Below are 17,621 nucleotides of genomic sequence, written 5' to 3'. Positions count from 1 at the left end.
TTCACTTGCATATTTTTTAACCTTGGGCACAAAACTATTAACAGCAATGCCCCTATGCAAATTCCTCCATTGTACATTACCTGACCTCTTATTCAGCAAGGGTTTATAAAAGACCCTCCATATAGGTTTTTGACATTCCTTGACTTTTAACTTGTCTCCTCACACAATATCTGTCCTTCCACTCAACTGCCTTTTATTTAACCCTTGAGCATACATTGTATGCAACAGTTTTCCAATCAGCACGTGAAAATCTGAGTCTTTTTGATTCATGAGCAGGGGTCCTATAAGCATTGACTGTAGAAAACATGGATGACGCGACAGCTCCCCAAAAATGAAGCCAAAACGTCTCTATCAAGTAGGCACAACAACAACAGGAACAACAAGTAGGCCTGCAGTGCGAGAGCAAAGTGCTCTAATAGGGTGATATGGTACTACAAGGTCATTAAGATAAGATAAGGGCTGATTATTTAAGACCTTGAATGTGAGGAGCAGGATTTTGAATTCAAGTCTAGATTTAACAGGGAGCCAATGCAGGGAAGCCAATACAGGAGAAATCTGCTCTCTCTTTCTAGTCCCTGTCAGTACTCTTGCTGCAGCATTTTGGATTAGCTGAAGGCTTTTCAGGGAGTTTCTAGGACTTCCTGATAGTAATGAATTACAGTAGTCCAGCCTAGAAGTAATAAATGCATGAACTAGTTCAGCGTCAATCTGAGACAGGATATTTCTAATTTTAGAGATGTTGCCCAAATGGAAGAAAGCAGTCCTACATATTTGTTTAATATGTGCATTGAAGGACATGTCTTGCTCAGAGAGGGGCAGCCATCTGCTGTGAGCGGTTGTGGTTGAGGGGAAGAATTCTTTGAATTTGATATTTTAATCGGTGTGTTTTGATTAGCTGTAACCTCCCCTGTGTTACTATGACTAGTTGAGTGTTAGTCTCTTGTCTCTGTGTGTAATTAGTTCAGTTTCTGTTTTCAGTTTTTTGTCTCTTGTACTTTGCCTTTAGTTTTATTTTCATTTGCTCTATTATTTAGATTGAGCTCAGCTGTGTCTTCTTGCACTTATTCAATTTCAAGTCACTTTTATTAATGTAGCGCCAAAATCACAACAACGGTTGCCTCAAGGCACTTTATATTGAAAGGTAAAGACCTGAGAATAATGCAAAGGAAAGAAAGGAAGAAAAGCCCATGTCACAAACTGGAAATGAGAGTGCAGTTGGACCTAAGAGCAGACTTGAAATATTTACAAGATTTATTCATGAGAGGAATCAACTTAAACAGGAGCACGGTCATTAACAGTGCTCCAGAGAAACAGTCGGGCACGCGGAACACAGGAAGAGCACGGGCTGGAACTTCTGCAACAGAGGAGAGAGGCATCACTGGACCGGGAAACGAGTGAGAGAAGGCAGAGTGAGAGAGACAAGGCCAACTTTTACAGACAGGTAAGAGAGCGCAGACGGTCATTAGCATCACAGTGGATTCTTTTGTCACACATTAGGTGATCAGTCAAACAGCTCTATTAAATTTATGGAATTCACATTGAGTATAGATGGATATTAAGAAATATGGCTGGGTATCGTCACTGATTTCTAGAATCCATTCGATTCCGATTCACAAGGTCCCGAATCGATTCGATCCACCATTTGATTTGTTTCGATTCGATTTGAATCAGGGAAATTTTGCCTCAGACAGTCAGAAATATTATAATTCTGATCACTTATCAGTACATATCTATATTTTTATGTCTATAAAAAGAAAGCTGACACTTGCGAGACTTGGTCTGGGTTTTTATAGCAGATGACATTAAAAATATTGTGCAGTCAAAAACGAAGTGAAGCAGAGCAAAGTTACCGAGGTTTGATTAGAGACACAGCTAAGCGTACGTGCCGGCGGGTGAGAAAGCCACATCTCAGTGATTCTGATCCGTCGGGTCCGCGTTTTGTGTTTACGTCTTTGTGCAGAATCCGTGTACCTGCTCTCATTTACTGTTTTAGCTGTTTGGTGGTTGTAGAAATTTTGTGAGGTTTAACCTGAGATTCTGGCATTTCGGGCAAAATAAATGTATATTTAAAATTCGATTCAGGTTTTTAATGAATCGATATCACGTTATCCAAGCCAGAATCGATTTTAATCGATAAATCGATCATCAAAACCCACCCCTATTAAGAAATATAAAATTTTCACTACTGAATGGACATTAATGATTAAATTCAACCTTAACTATAGCAACAAGTCACATCTGTTGTCTAGAGGCACTTTACATTGGAAGGCAGAGACCCTATACTATTAGAAAATGAATCCCACCAATCAGAGAGCCCACTATGAGCAAACAATCAGCAACAGTGGGAAGGAAAAACTGTTGCAACCTCTGTTAGAGCCAGGAAATCTGTTGAGACGCATTACGGTGTGTTCACACCGAACGCGATGGACGCGAAAAAAACGCCCCAAACGCCCCAAACGCCCCAAATTTGACGCGTGCACATTCGCGCCTCAACGCGTGTCCAAGAAAAATCCATAGCGCGTGAAATGGAAATGTGGGAGGAATGTGGGAGGAAGTTGTGCCAGACGGTATCTTTGCAAGATGGCAGCTGTCGAGCTAGCGCTTGAAGAGAGAGTCTCCCTTCTCTATGTACTGTGGAGAGCAGAGCAGCGGCGTAAAAGACGTCCTCGCCGTACCTGGGTCCATCAGGTCCTCCAGAGGCGTGAGCAGTTTGGTCAGTTTCACCATTTGCTCCAGGAGCTGCGCCTGGATGACGGCCGATTCCAGCGATATCACCGTCTTTCACTCGGCCAGTTTGAGGACCTGCTTTCCCGTGTCGGTCCCAGAATCGCCCGCCTAGACACCAATTACAGGCGCTCAATCCCACCTACAGAGCGCCTGTCCATCTGCCTGAGGTTAGTAAAAGTATTTAATACGATATTAAATACAGGTATCAATATTTATTGATACCTGTGCTAATATATGCTAAACCATCCATTTATACACTGCTAACATGGATGTGCTATGCTAACAGTGAATGCTCTCGGTGTTTACTGAAAGCAAACTGTGGTACGGAGACGACTGTTTATAATATTTCTAGTGATACTCAGAAGGTCTCATCAAGTCCCGATTTAATTCGATTTATGCTGTTATCAGCGTTTGAATGATAGCATGGCTGTGGTGTCATATCAATGTATGCGCTCGGTGTTTGCTGATATCAAACTGTAGCATTAGGACCACTGAGTTAACCTTTGCAGTGATAGTCACTCCTTTTTATTTAGACCTGGTTTAATTCTGGGATAGTTGAATATTTGTATATAATCACCGCAGACTGTTTTAGATTATATCTAATATATATCATGTAATTATCCTTATAATTACAAAATGTTTTATGTAAGATTTATGTTTTGTAATTTGTAATTTTGGAATTTCAATAATGTATTTTGTAACTGCAGTACACATAATACTAATTTTAAACAATTTTGTCCAGGTTCCTTGCCACCGAGGACTCCTTCAGGACCATCGCGTTCAGTTTCAGAGTCGGTGTGTCCACGGTGAGCCAGATCATCCCCCAGGTAGCGACGGCCATCTGGGACTGTCTAGTGGACGATTTCATGGCTGTGCCTTCAACTGAAGACTGGCGGTCCATCACAGAGGGATTCCAGGAGCGCTGGAGCTTTCCTCTGTGCTGTGGAGCTCTGGATGGGAAGCACGCCCAAAGGAACCCCATATATCATATAGGAGACACACACATTGATATACACTAAATATTTATTCCATTTCTTTTTTTGTGGTGCCCAAATTTATGCACCTGCTTGATTTTGTTTAAACAATTATTGCACACTTTTTTGTAAATCCAGTAAACTTCTTTTCACTTCTCAAATATCACTGTGTGTGTCTCCTATATGATATATTTAACTGACATTTTTTTATTGTAACAACGATTTATAAAGGAAAATGATGGCTATTAACAATGTTGCCCAAACTTTTGCATCCCACTGTATTAGTATATTTTGTCATTAGTATAATATGAAATAAATTCTACATGTGTCAAGTCGTGTGCCAACATTTGCTGTGTAGTAGAACTGAGACATTAGTCATTATAAAAATTTATTTGAAATAATATTAAAATTCTCAAACAGAAAAACATTAAACATAAATATATAAAATATAAGTATTTACAGAGAGACAGGAATAAAAAGGACCCAGCTGCTCTCCAGACCAGGAACAAGGCTGAGGAGGAAATGCTCCATTGGAGACTGGTGTGGCCTCTTCAGGGACTCCAGGATGGCCAGCTCCACCGCCGATGGACCGCCCTGGGACCTGTCCCTCATCTGCCTCGGAGCTGTCCTCCTCTGTGGGCCTGTAAAACAGCACAAAACACAAAGAAATGAGAAGGCTGCTACTAGATTTTAATTTCAACATCGAAAAAAAACAAACAGGATATAATTCAATTCAATTCAATTCAATTCAATTTTATTTATATAGCGCCAAATCACAACAAAAGTCGCCTCAAGGCGCTTCATAGATACAGAGAAAAACCCAACAATCATATGACCCCCTATGAGCAAGCACTTTGGCGACAGTGGGAAGGAAAAACTCCCTTTTAACAGGAAGAAACCTCCGGCAGAACCAAGCTCAGGGAGGGGCGGCCATCTGCTGCGACCGGTTGGGGTGAGAGAAGGAAGACAGGATAAAAGACATGCTGCGGAAGAGAGACAGAGGTTAATAACAGATATGATTCAATGCAGAGAGGTCTATTAATACATAGTGAGTGAGAAAGGTGACTGGAAAGGAAAAACTCAATGCATCTTGGGAATCCCCCGGCAGCCTACGTCTATTGCAGCATAACTAAGGGAGGATTCAGGGTCACCTGGTCCAGCCCTTACTATATGCTTTAGCAAAAAGGAAAGTTTTAAGCCTAATCTTAAAAGTAGAGATAGTTTCTGTCTCCCGAATCCAAACTGGAAGCTGGTTCCACAGAAGAGGGGCCTGAAAACTGAAGGCTCTGCCTCCCATTCTACTTTTAAATACTCTAGGAACAACAAGTAGGCCTGCAGAGCGAGAGCGAAGTGCTCTAATAGGGTGATATGGTACTACAAGGTCATTAAGATAAGATGGGGCCTGATTATTTAAGACCTTGTATGTGAGGAGCAGGATTTTGAATTCAATTCTGGACTTAACAGGAAGCCAATGAAGGGAAGCCAAAACAGGAGAAATCTGCTCTCTTTCTAGTCCCTGTCAGTACTCTTGCTGCAGCATTTTGGATTAGCTGAAGGCTTTTCAGTGAGTTTTTTGGACATCCTGATAATAATGAATTACAGTAGTCCAGCCTGGAAGTAATAAATGCATGAACTAGTTTTTCAGCGTCACTCTGAGACAGGATATTTCTAATTTTAGAGATGTTGCGCAAATGGAAGAAAGCAGTCTTACATATTTGTTTAATATGTGCGTTGAAGGACATGTCCTGGTCAAAAATGACTCCAAGGTTCCTCACAGCGTTACTGGAGGCCAAGGTAATGCCATCCAGAGTATGAATCTGGTTAGATACCATATTTCTAAGATTTTCAGGGCCGAGTACAATAACCTCAGTTTTATCTGAATTAAGAAGCAGAAAGTTAGCGGCCATCCAGGTCTTTATGTCTTTAAGACATTCCTGCAGTTTAACTAATTGGTGTGTGTTATCTGGCTTCATGGACAGATAGAGCTGGGTGTCATCTGCATAGCAGTGAAAATGTATGCTATGTCTTCTAATGATGCTGCCTAAGGGAAGCATGTATAATGTAAACAGAATTGGTCCTAGCACTGAACCCTGTGGAACTCCATAATTAACCTCAGTGTATGAAGAGGACTCTCCATTTACATGCACAAATTGGAGTCTATTAGATAGATATGATACAAACCACTGCAGTGCAGTACCTGTAACACCTACAGCATGTTCTAATCGCTCTAATAGGATATTATGGTCAACAGTATCGAACGCTGCACTGAGGTCTAGCAGGACAAGCACAGAGATGAGTCCACTGTCAGAGGCCATAAGAAGATCATTTGTAACCTTCACTAAAGCTGTTTCTGTGCTGTGATGAGCTCTGAAACCTGACTGAAACTCTTCAAATAAACCATTCCTCTGCAGATGATCTGTTAGCTGTTTGACAACTACTCTTTCAAGGATTTTTGATATGAAAGGAAGGTTGGAGATTGGCCTATAATTAGCTAAGACTGCTGGGTCTAGAGATGGCTTTTTGAGTAAAGGTTTAACTACAGCCAGCTTGAAGGCCTGTGGTACATAGCCGATTATTAGAGATAGGTTGATCATATTTAAGATCGAAGAATTAATTAATGGCAGGACTTCTTTCAGCAGTTTTGTAGGAATGGGGTCTAAAAGACACGTTGATGGTTTGGAGGAAGTAATTATTGAAGTTAACTCAGAAAGATCAATTGGAGAAAAAGAGTCTAACTTACCATCAATGGTACTAAGAGTAGCTGTAGATAATATTACATCAAGCTTACAGCACCTGGTATTCCCAGGCGGTCTCCCATCCAAGTACTAACCAAGCCCAACCCTGCTTAGCTTCCGAGTTCAGGCGTGCTCAGGGTGGTATGGCCGTAATAATCAGATTGGTTGTAGACATTTAGTAAAGGTGATCACAAGGGAATCCCACCGAGTAAAAAGCTATCAGTGCTTGCTGTACATCTGATGCTACAATTACATACCTGTGGTGCAGGAGCTCAGGGACTGGGGAGCCAGGAGAAGCAACAGGGGATGCTCTGCTGCAGAATCAGTTGGTTCTATCACTACAGTATTAAATATTAATAGGTTGAATATAATAATCATAGAGTATACAGTGGTCCCTCATTCATTGCAGCAGCGGTTCTCAGAATAACTAGCCCCTCACCACGCAGTTTATACACTTTTTTCCCCACACACAAGACCATTACTCACAGTTCTCACAATTGATTCTCAAAGTGCAAACCTTTGTAGATTGCAAAACGTAAAAGTATTATTATGCCGCGTTTTGTCTTCATCTGCCTGCCACTTTCGTGCGCCTTTTTCCCTCCCGGTGCAGGTGTGTATTTCCGAATGAGGCTCATAGTTATGGGTGTTTTTGTGCTGTTTTTTCTATTGGACGTGATGGTTCTCAAAACCAAACGTGATAAATTTGGCAAGTGCAGGAGACACGACACGGAGCAGACATGTCAATCAGGCTGCAGAATGCAATGCTGTACTGTGCAATAAAAAAATAAAAAAAGCGAAGCAGTGACGGATGAGCGGGACTACTGTGTGCTGTTTATTAATAAACAATAAAATATATTCCTAAATGACAACATGCATAAAAGCAGAGCGGTATTTGTACGTCAGTGGGAAAATAGCGGTGGCTTGCTACCTTTTGTGCGGCTTCCCCGGGTCAGTGAAAACTTTCAAAAGAGAAATGAATGAACTTACCAGGTTGCACGATCTCTTCACATATCTTCCTCCAAGCTCGGTCCTTTTTATTCCTGTCTCGGTACAGAAAGCAGCTGGTGTCGTACAGCTCCGGGTTGTTTGCTACGGCATTGATTAGCCTTCCCTCAAAGTATGAAGGGCTTTGGCTGGATCTGACCCTTTGACCTAGGTCACAGCCACGTCACCAGGCTCCTGATTGGTTGTCGCGGCGCGATTTGACGCTGGAGTTCAGATTTTTCCAACTCCAGCGGTAGACGCGAAACGCGTGTATGCACAAAATGCAACACAAAAACTCACGCGCGTGGTTTTATTCGCGAGTTTTGGCGTTTTCGCGACGCAAATCTGCTTCCGAATTTTCGCGGGACCCGCAATCGCGTGTCATCGCGCTTTTCCATTGACTTTACATGTAAACCTGACGCTCTATTCGCGTCCATCGCGTTCGGTGTGAACACACCGTTAGAGGTTAGGGCAACAGATGCAAGTCTTCAGAGCAGTGACAGTGTGACTTTCGTTGTGCATACTTTAACCTGATTTAGTTTTCAGTTTTCTTACTTGTCAAAATGCATCATGAGTAAAAAACAATCCTTGACATGGTAATGAAAGAGTATTCTCAGCAAAGTTGAGTTAAACAAGTTTTAATGGAAGTTTAAGTTAAATCTTTTGATCTTTACTAATTTTGATTACATCAATGTGTTTTATTACATTAACCTAATCAAATCATGCCAATTCTGATGAAGCTCCTGACCCAGCCCAAGCTCTCTATGAAGACGAGGAAAAACTCCCCAGGGGGCCAGAATGATGGGAAGAAACCTCGGGAAAGCCAATTCAAAGAGAGATCCCCTTTCCTGGGATGGCTGGGGGGGTTACAGGAATTTCAGGATAGCAAAATTTAGAATCGGCCAAAAAAAACCCAAAAAACAATCTTTTCCTGTTAAAAAAAACAAAAAAAATGAAAGAAAGACAAAAAAAGAAGGTTAGGCCATGTATCACACTTACATCATAAGATATGAAATGTGTGTGTGTGTGTGTGAGAGATGGCTTTATCTGAGCCAGGGGTGACGCTGGAGGTCCCCCAGCGTTGGGCGCTCCTCCGGGACTTCGGTTAAACACGCATCCAAGAAATTCTGGCAGTCTGGAAAGAAAGAAAGGGAGAAAAGATGAAGATGATAGTTCCAATGATCCAAGCCATCAGTGAATCTTGAAGTGTGATGTTTTCTTACGTGGGGACAGATGCTCGTTGAATTTCAGTTCCTTTTCGAGGAACGTCATGATATTAAAGTCCCCCACATGAAGCGCTTCGTACAGCACCACTCCCATTTGCCACACCGTGGTGGGTCCAGGCCTGTATTTTTTGCCCCAGTAACATTCGGGAGGGCTGTGGATAGGTGTACCTAATAAACAGACACAATTACAATTTCTTCTAAAACAAAAGGCACAAATTGCTACATCTGTGAAGAGCAGGAGCTGAATATGTTACCATAGAAGAAGCGGAACCGCGATCGCTCCGTAGCAAAGCAGCTCAGTCCGAAGTCAATGATACGAACTCGAGGCACATCTGAGCCGGTCTCAATCAGAATGTTGTCACTCTTGATGTCCCGGTGAAAGATGTGTTTCTCCTCCAGGTCCTTTGCTGCATCAACCAGTTGCTTCAGAATGACCTGGAAAAGATGAAAAAGACAGTAATGAGTCAACAGGTTGATGCTTCTCTGATACTCTGTGCTTTGATTGAATGCTGTACAGTCTAAGGCTCTTCCAGTCAACTTACCTTGGCCTTTCCTTCTGGTAAACATCCTCCATTTTCTCTTATGTAATCAAAGAGGTCCACCGCGGGGACAGGTCTCTCCTGCACCAGGATCAGTTCTGTGCCAAAGTCAAACCAGTCCAACAGAGACACAGGAGCCGACGTTCCCACTGATCCATCTGCTTCAGCTGCAAGCTTCAGCAAAATGGCCACTTCCACTGAGACTTCCTTCCCGTTTTCATCCTGATATATTACAACAAAGTGGATGATGAGGAACAGACGTTTCACAGGTGAACGCTGCACTCAGTCCAGGAATGTAAAAACAGTTCAAGTGTTGCACACTTACCGTCACTTGGATGGGGATTTTGTCCTTGGGAATGTGTTTGATGGCTACCTAAAAGACACAGAGCATTGGTGAGCATTTCCTCAGTATGACATCATTAAAGGTGTAAAACGGCACCTTTAATGCTCAGCTGACGATATTATCCGTTATCTGCATTACTGCCTGTCTTACTCCCACCATCTGAACACTTACTGGGAAATGATCTGTTATCCTGTAGCCAGCAAACACTGCTCCAAAGCCGCCCTTTCCTAGATGGTGCTCCTGCACATATCTGGCTTGGTATTCCCCTGAAAAGACACAAATGTTGTTTTACTACAGCTGTGACACAAATTACTCTCTGCTGTACCCTAAATGTTCATTTTGCTCTTCACCTGAGTATAAAAGCCAAGCTGCTTGCTACTTACGTTGCTGGTCGGCTGCTGAATTTTGGACGACGTTTTTGGTTTTGTCCTTTTTCTTTTTCTTGGGTGACTCTTTGCTGTCTCCCGCAGTCTTCCTTCTGCCATTTTTTGTGCACCCCTTTGTGTTTTGACTGCAGTCTGCAGATGTGGAAAACACCAAAAGCACATCAGCGTATTAGATCATACACACAAATATCTCCCAAACACTAATATCTTAAACCGAGCAACCAGCTGTGCACTTAATCTACCCCTCACTCAACTAATTAGCCTACCTTTCCCAGCGTCCACGGATGAAGACGCTTGCTCCCTGTCTCCACTCGTAGGCTCAGCAAGTTTAATCTTCTTTGGTGGACTGGTTGTGCTCGCTCCATCTTGCTGGGCCTTACGCTTCTCTGCTTTGACCTGATGTGCATCTGAGCTGGTGGAAGGAGCAGCCTGCTCAGTGACCCTCCTTCTTTTTACGGGGGTCTTCTTTTCAGGACTGGCCTTTCTTTTAGCCATCCTGCTCTTAGAGTCTATAAACAACAACAACACAGTAGTGAAAAAGAGTGCTCGACATCAGGACTGGAAGGATTTTAATGCCATTTTAGGGAGTATTGGTTAAATTATAATAACAAGTTTATCCTTTTGATAAAAAACAGAGCAACACCAGTCCATACTAGGTCTACTAAGACTTAGATCTTCATAACACTTGTTGATCTGTTTATAATTTAATAAGAAGTCGATATACCTACACTATAAATTTTGTTTTTTAAATTGTGCATTTATTCTTTATATAGTGTAACTACTCGACCTTATTTCTCTTTTTAAATCTAGAGGCAACCACGTTTTTGAGGTTGTATCACCTTTCCATTTTCTATTAAAGTACATTATTCATGTGTACTTTGTTTTCTAAAATAAAAACATCATAGTTACCCAATACCCCGTTGTTGTGTGAATAGCTATGGGTTAACTAGCTATTGGTGTTAATTTACTGATTAACTTATAAAACACATGCTCAATTTACTGAAAAAGTCCCACAGTGGCTTCCATCCTTATGTTGGTTTGTCCAGTTTACGGCAGAACACATCAAACCTGGGGCCCATGTCAGCCCTACTTGCGGCCGTATATTTAAGTGAAGAAACATAAAGCAATTTGGCACTTGAAGTGCCTTTTTTGTTAGGGGGGATTTATTTATTTTTGAGTCCAATGTTAAAATGCGTTCTTAAAAAAGTTTAAAAAAAAATTAATATGAAGGTCTAACCCAGGTGTCAGCAACCTTTCTGATGATAAGTGCCATCTAAAATTTCCTTAGAAGTCAACGTGCCATATGATTGCATTAGCAATAAATTTAATAACGCTCTATATCAACAGTTACACACTACATAGACCAACTTTATAGAATTATATTTGTTCGCAGATATTGGCACAGAGCAGATCAGCTATTTTGAAACAAAAAAATATACTTTTTTTTATCAGTAACAAGAACTCCATAACAGCAAATGAACTGTACAACAGAAAAGTATCTCCCAAACACTAATATCTTAAACCGAGCAACCAGCTGTGCACTTAATCTACCCCTCACTCAACTAATTAGCCTACCTTTACCAGCGTCCACGGAGGAAGACGCTTGCTCCCTGTCTCCACTCGTAGGCTCAGCAAGTTTAATCTTCTTTGGTGGACTGGTTGTGCTCGCTCCATCTTGCTGGGCCTTACGCTTCACTGCTTTGACCTGATGTGTATCTGAGCTGGTGGAAGGAGCAGCCTGCTCAGTGACCCTCCTTCTTTTTACGGGGGTCTTCTTTTCAGGACTGGCCTTTCTTTTAGCCATCCTGCTCTTAGAGTCTATAAACAACAACAACACAGTAGTGAAAAAGAGTGCTCGACATCAGGACTGGAAGGATTTTGATGCCATTTTAGGGAGTATTGGTTAAATTATAATAACAAGTTTATCCTTTTGATAAAAAACAGAGCAACACCAGTCCATACTAGGTCTACTAAGACTTAGATCTTCATAACACTTGTTGATCTGTTTTTACTGCTGAGTCCAAGAATAAACTTGTCACATTATTTTACCAAAAGACAAAGTGCCCCATTAACCTTTCTTTGATTAGACGTGTTGTAATTATGCCATTTTCAGTCAAACATACCCATATGGAAAAGAAATAGTACAAATTTATAAAAGACTTGCATAAGATGTGGCCTACTTCATACAGTGAATCATATCAGGCTTATATGATTTACTCATGAAAGTGCCCACTTTCTCATTACTTTCATATATTGTTTTAGTAAGTATCCAAAACATACAAGTTTCACACAAGACAGATACAAACTTTATAGGATTTATATATATCTTTTCCATATGGGTAGGATTCAAATGTTTCATTTTATACACAGACTGTCAACATTTTTAGAAAAGTAGATTCTGTTATTTGAGGGATTTTACCCAGATTTGATGTATTTGTTTACTTACTTTGATCTCCTGGATCTTTCTTATCTCCTGGATTTGTATTTTTTCTCGTTTCCTTTTTCATGTTAATTTTTGAGACCTTTTAAAAGGGAAAATGTCACCGTAACGAGGGAATACTTCTTCAAATGTGTGCACTTGTCTTTTCTAAACTGTTTAAGCGAGTTCCGTAAGTGAGCTTTCAAAATAAACTCAGGAGACTATGGCAACAGAACCTTGCCTTTCAATGACATCACCGACTGCCAGTAAAAGTGCTCCTAAGTAGTTTAAAGAAAAACACTGTGGCAGACAAATCCATAATAATTCATATAATTTAATAAGAAGTCGATATACCTACCTATGAATTTTGTTTTTTAAATTGTGCATTTATTCTTTATATAGTGTAACTACTCGACCTTATTTCTCTTTTTAAATCTAGAGGCAACCACGTTTTTGAGGTTGTATCACCTTTCCATTTTCTATTAAAGTACATTAATTCATGTGTACTTTGTTTTCTAAAATAAAAACATCATAGTTACCCAATACCCCGTTGTTGTGTGAATAGCTATGGGTTAACTAGCTATTGGTGTTAATTTACTGATTAACTTATAAAACACATGCTCAATTTACTGAAAAAGTCCCACAGTGGCTTCCATCCTTATGTTGGTTTGTCCAGTTTACGGCAGAACACATCAAACCTGGGGCCCATGTCAGCCCTACTTGCGGCCGTATATTTAAGTGAAGAAATATAAAGCAATTTGGCACTTGAAGTGCCTTTTTTGATGCCATTTTAGGGAGTATTGGTCAAATTATAATAACAAGTTTATCCTTTTGATAAAAAACAGAGCAACACCAGTCCATACTAGGTCTACTAAGACTTAGATCTTCATAACACTTCTTGATCTGTTTTTACTGCTGAGTCCAAGAATAAACTTGTCACATTATTTTACCAAAAGACAAAGTGCCCCATTAACCTTTCTTTGATTAGACGTGTTGTAATTATGCTATTTTCAGTCAAACATACCCATATGGAAAAGAAATAGTACAAATTTATAAAAGACTTGCATAAGATGTGGCCTACTTCATACAGTGAATCATATCAGGCTTATATGATTTGAGCTACATAACACCAGCTTTCTCCCCGGAAACTAAGGACTGCCCACCTTACCTATGGAAAGTACACACTGGATCTCCTCCCAGTGTCCCTACTCTAGCTGCAATCAGAGATACACAAATTTCGCTGCAACTGCAACTGTCTATCAAAGATTTGAGTCAACATGTTACACCCCAATTTTGCAGAATCATGTTAAATTATAAAAAAAACATATGATAAAAGTGACCCCTTAAACCTAAATCAGTGCAATAATTTATTTATTTATTTATTTTGGGGGGGTATAACTGGCACCAAACAAAAATGCCAATGGAGACTAAGCCACTCCACACTTTTCAAAGACATGTTTTAACATAATACACAGTGGTTCAAGCCATTTACATTCAAGAAACATTAAAAAAGATTATATCTCTGGATAAAAGGGACATCATTCACTTGCATCTTTTTTAACCTTGGGCACAAAACTATTAACAGCAATGCCCCTATGCAAATTCCTCCATTGTACATTACCTGATCTCTTATTCAGCAAGGGTTTATAAAAGACCCTCCATATAGGTTTTTGACATTCCTTGACTTTTAACTTGTCTCCTCACACAATATCTGTCCTTCCACTCAACTGCCTTTTATTTAACCCTTGAGCATACATTGCATGCAACAGTTTTCCAATCAGCACGTGAAAATCTGAGTCTTTTTGATTCATGAGCAGGGGTCCTATAAGCATTGACTGTAGAAAACATGGATGACGCGACAGCTCCCCAAAAATGAAGCCAAAACGTCTCTATCAAGTAGGCACAACAACAACAGGAACAACAAGTAGGCCTGCAGTGCGAGAGCAAAGTGCTCTAATAGGGTGATATGGTACTACAAGGTCATTAAGATAAGATAAGGGCTGATTATTTAAGACCTTGAATGTGAGGAGCAGGATTTTGAATTCAAGTCTAGATTTAACAGGGAGCCAATGCAGGGAAGCCAATACAGGAGAAATCTGCTCTCTCTTTCTAGTCCCTGTCAGTACTCTTGCTGCAGCATTTTGGATTAGCTGAAGGCTTTTCAGGGAGTTTCTAGGACTTCCTGATAGTAATGAATTACAGTAGTCCAGCCTAGAAGTAATAAATGCATGAACTAGTTCAGCGTCAATCTGAGACAGGATATTTCTAATTTTAGAGATGTTGCCCAAATGGAAGAAAGCAGTCCTACATATTTGTTTAATATGTGCATTGAAGGACATGTCTTGCTCAGAGAGGGGCAGCCATCTGCTGTGAGCGGTTGTGGTTGAGGGGAAGAATTCTTTGAATTTGATATTTTAATCGGTGTGTTTTGATTAGCTGTAACCTCCCCTGTGTTTCTATGACTAGTTGAGTGTTAGTCTCTTGTCTCTGTGTGTAATTAGTTCAGTTTCTGTTTTCAGTTTTTTGTCTCTTGTACTTTGCCTTTAGTTTTATTTTCATTTGCTCTATTATTTAGATTGAGCTCAGCTGTGTCTTCTTGCACTTATTCAATTTCAAGTCACTTTTATTAATGTAGCGCCAAAATCACAACAACGGTTGCCTCAAGGCACTTTATATTGAAAGGTAAAGACCTGACAATAATGCAAAGGAAAGAAAGGAAGAAAAGCCCATGTCACAAACTGGAAATGAGAGTGCAGTTGGACCTAAGAGCAGACTTGAAATATTTACAAGATTTATTCATGAGAGGAATCAACTTAAACAGGAGCACGGTCATTAACAGTGCTCCAGAGAAACAGTCGGGCACGCGGAACACAGGAAGAGCACGGGCTGGAACTTCTGCAACAGAGGAGAGAGGCATCACTGGACCGGGAAACGAGTGAGAGAAGGCAGAGTGAGAGAGACAAGGCCAACTTTTACAGACAGGTAAGAGAGCGCAGACGGTCATTAGCATCACAGTGGATTCTTTTGTCACACATTAGGTGATCAGTCAAACAGCTCTATTAAATTTATGGAATTCACATTGAGTATAGATGGATATTAAGAAATATGGCTGGGTATCGTCACTGATTTCTAGAATCCATTCGATTCCGATTCACAAGGTCCCGAATCGATTCGATCCACCATTTGATTTGTTTCGATTCGATTTGAATCAGGGAAATTTTGCCTCAGACAGTCAGAAATATTATAATTCTGATCACTTATCAGTACATATCTATATTTTTATGTCTATAAAAAGAAAGCTGACACTTGCGAGACTTGGTCTGGGTTTTTATAGCAGATGACATTAAAAATATTGTGCAGTCAAAAACGAAGTGAAGCAGAGCAAAGTTACCGAGGTTTGATTAGAGACACAGCTAAGCGTACGTGCCGGCGGGTGAGAAAGCCACATCTCAGTGATTCTGATCCGTCGGGTCCGCGTTTTGTGTTTACGTCTTTGTGCAGAATCCGTGTACCTGCTCTCATTTACTGTTTTAGCTGTTTGGTGGTTGTAGAAATTTTGTAAGGTTTAACCTGAGATTCTGGCATTTCGGGCAAAATAAATTTATATTTAAAATTCGATTCAGGTTTTTAATGAATCGATATCACGTTATCCAAGCCAGAATCGATTTTAATCGATAAATCGATCATCAAAACCCACCCCTATTAAGAAATATAAAATTTTCACTACTGAATGGACATTAATGATTAAATTCAACCTTAACTATAGCAACAAGTCACATCTGTTGTCTAGAGGCACTTTACATTGGAAGGCAGAGACCCTATACTATTAGAAAATGAATCCCACCAATCAGAGAGCCCACTATGAGCAAACAATCAGCAACAGTGGGAAGGAAAAACTGTTGCAACCTCTGTTAGAGCCAGGAAATCTGTTGAGACGCATTACGGTGTGTTCACACCGAACGCGATGGACGCGAAAAAAACGCCCCTAATTTGACGCGTGCACATTCGCGCCTCAACGCGTGTCCAAGAAAAATCAGAAGCGCGTGAAATGGAAATGTGGGAGGAATGTGGGAGGAAGTTGTGCCAGACGGTATCTTTGCAAGATGGCAGCTGTCGAGCTAGCGCTTGAAGAGAGAGTCTCCCTTCTCTATGTACTGTGGAGAGCAGAGCAGCGGCGTAAAAGACGTCCTCGCCGTACCTGGGTCTATCAGGTCCTCCAGAGGCGTGAGCAGATTGGTCAGTTTCACCATTTGCTCCAGGAGCTGCGCCTGGATGACGGCCGATTCCAGCGATATCACCGTCTTTCACTCGGCCAGTTTGAGGACCTGCTTTCCCGTGTCGGTCCCAGAATCGCCCGCCTAGACACCAATTACAGGCGCTCAATCCCACCTGCAGAGCGCCTGTCCATCTGCCTGAGGTTAGTAAAAGTATTTAATACGGTAGTCCTTTATTGATACCTGTGCTAATATATGCTAAACCATCCATTTATACACTGCTAACATGGATGTGCTATGCTAACAGTGAATGCTCTCGGTGTTTACTGAAAGCAAACTGTGGTACGGAGACGACTGTTTATAATATTTCTAGTGATACTCAGAAGGTCTCATCAAGTCCCGATTTAATTCGATTTATGCTGTTATCAGCGTTTGAATGATAGCATGGCTGTGGTGTCATATCAATGTATGCGCTCGGTGTTTGCTGATATCAAACTGTAGCATTAGGACCACTGAGTTAACCTTTGCAGTGATAGTCACTCCTTTTTATTTAGACCTGGTTTAATTCTGGGATAGTTGAATATTTGTATATAATCACCGCAGACTGTTTTAGATTATATCTAATATATATCATGTAATTATCCTTATAATTACAAAATGTTTTATGTAAGATTTATGTTTTGTAATTTGTAATTTTGGAATTTCAATAATGTATTTTGTAACTGCAGTACACATAATACTAATTTTAAACAATTTTGTCCAGGTTCCTTGCCACCGAGGACTCCTTCAGGACCATCGCGTTCAGTTTCAGAGTCGGTGTGTCCACGGTGAGCCAGATCATCCCCCAGGTAGCGACGGCCATCTGGGACTGTCTAGTGGACGATTTCATGGCTGTGCCTTCAACTGAAGACTGGCGGTCCATCACAGAGGGATTCCAGGAGCGCTGGAGCTTTCCTCTGTGCTGTGGAGCTCTGGATGGGAAGCACGCCCAAAGGAACCCCATATATCATATAGGAGACACACACATTGATATACACTAAATATTTATTCCATTTCTTTTTTTGTGGTGCCCAA

At 40.8% G+C, this 17,621-nt stretch overlaps 1 protein-coding gene and 1 pseudogene across 1 annotated transcript; both read right to left on the bottom strand.

The window, feature by feature from the left end:
* Positions 1-6,482: 6,482 nt before the first annotated feature.
* LOC146380602 (5S ribosomal RNA) lies at positions 6,483-6,591 on the bottom strand (annotated as a pseudogene).
* Positions 6,592-7,743: 1,152 nt separating this feature from the next.
* LOC146380601 (serine/threonine-protein kinase pim-2-like) lies at positions 7,744-12,542 on the bottom strand. Its single transcript, XM_084939796.1, has 10 exons — positions 12,361-12,542; positions 11,490-11,732; positions 10,181-10,423; positions 9,912-10,046; positions 9,700-9,794; positions 9,511-9,558; positions 9,189-9,407; positions 8,901-9,081; positions 8,644-8,814; positions 7,744-8,555 (listed from the first exon to the last, which is right to left on the bottom strand). Exons 1-10 carry the CDS (start codon positions 12,419-12,421, stop codon positions 8,464-8,466), a joined length of 1,488 nt encoding a protein of 495 aa, XP_084795922.1. The 5' UTR covers positions 12,422-12,542; the 3' UTR covers positions 7,744-8,463.
* Between the last annotated feature and the right edge of the window lie 5,079 nt (positions 12,543-17,621).

The sequence above is a fragment of the Perissodus microlepis genome, chromosome 9, assembly GCF_051167445.1.
Source record: "Perissodus microlepis isolate ML-2025 ecotype Zambia chromosome 9, ASM5116744v1, whole genome shotgun sequence".
NCBI lineage: Eukaryota > Metazoa > Chordata > Actinopteri > Cichliformes > Cichlidae > Perissodus > Perissodus microlepis.
This window is presented reverse-complemented; position numbering and strand designations above follow the sequence as displayed.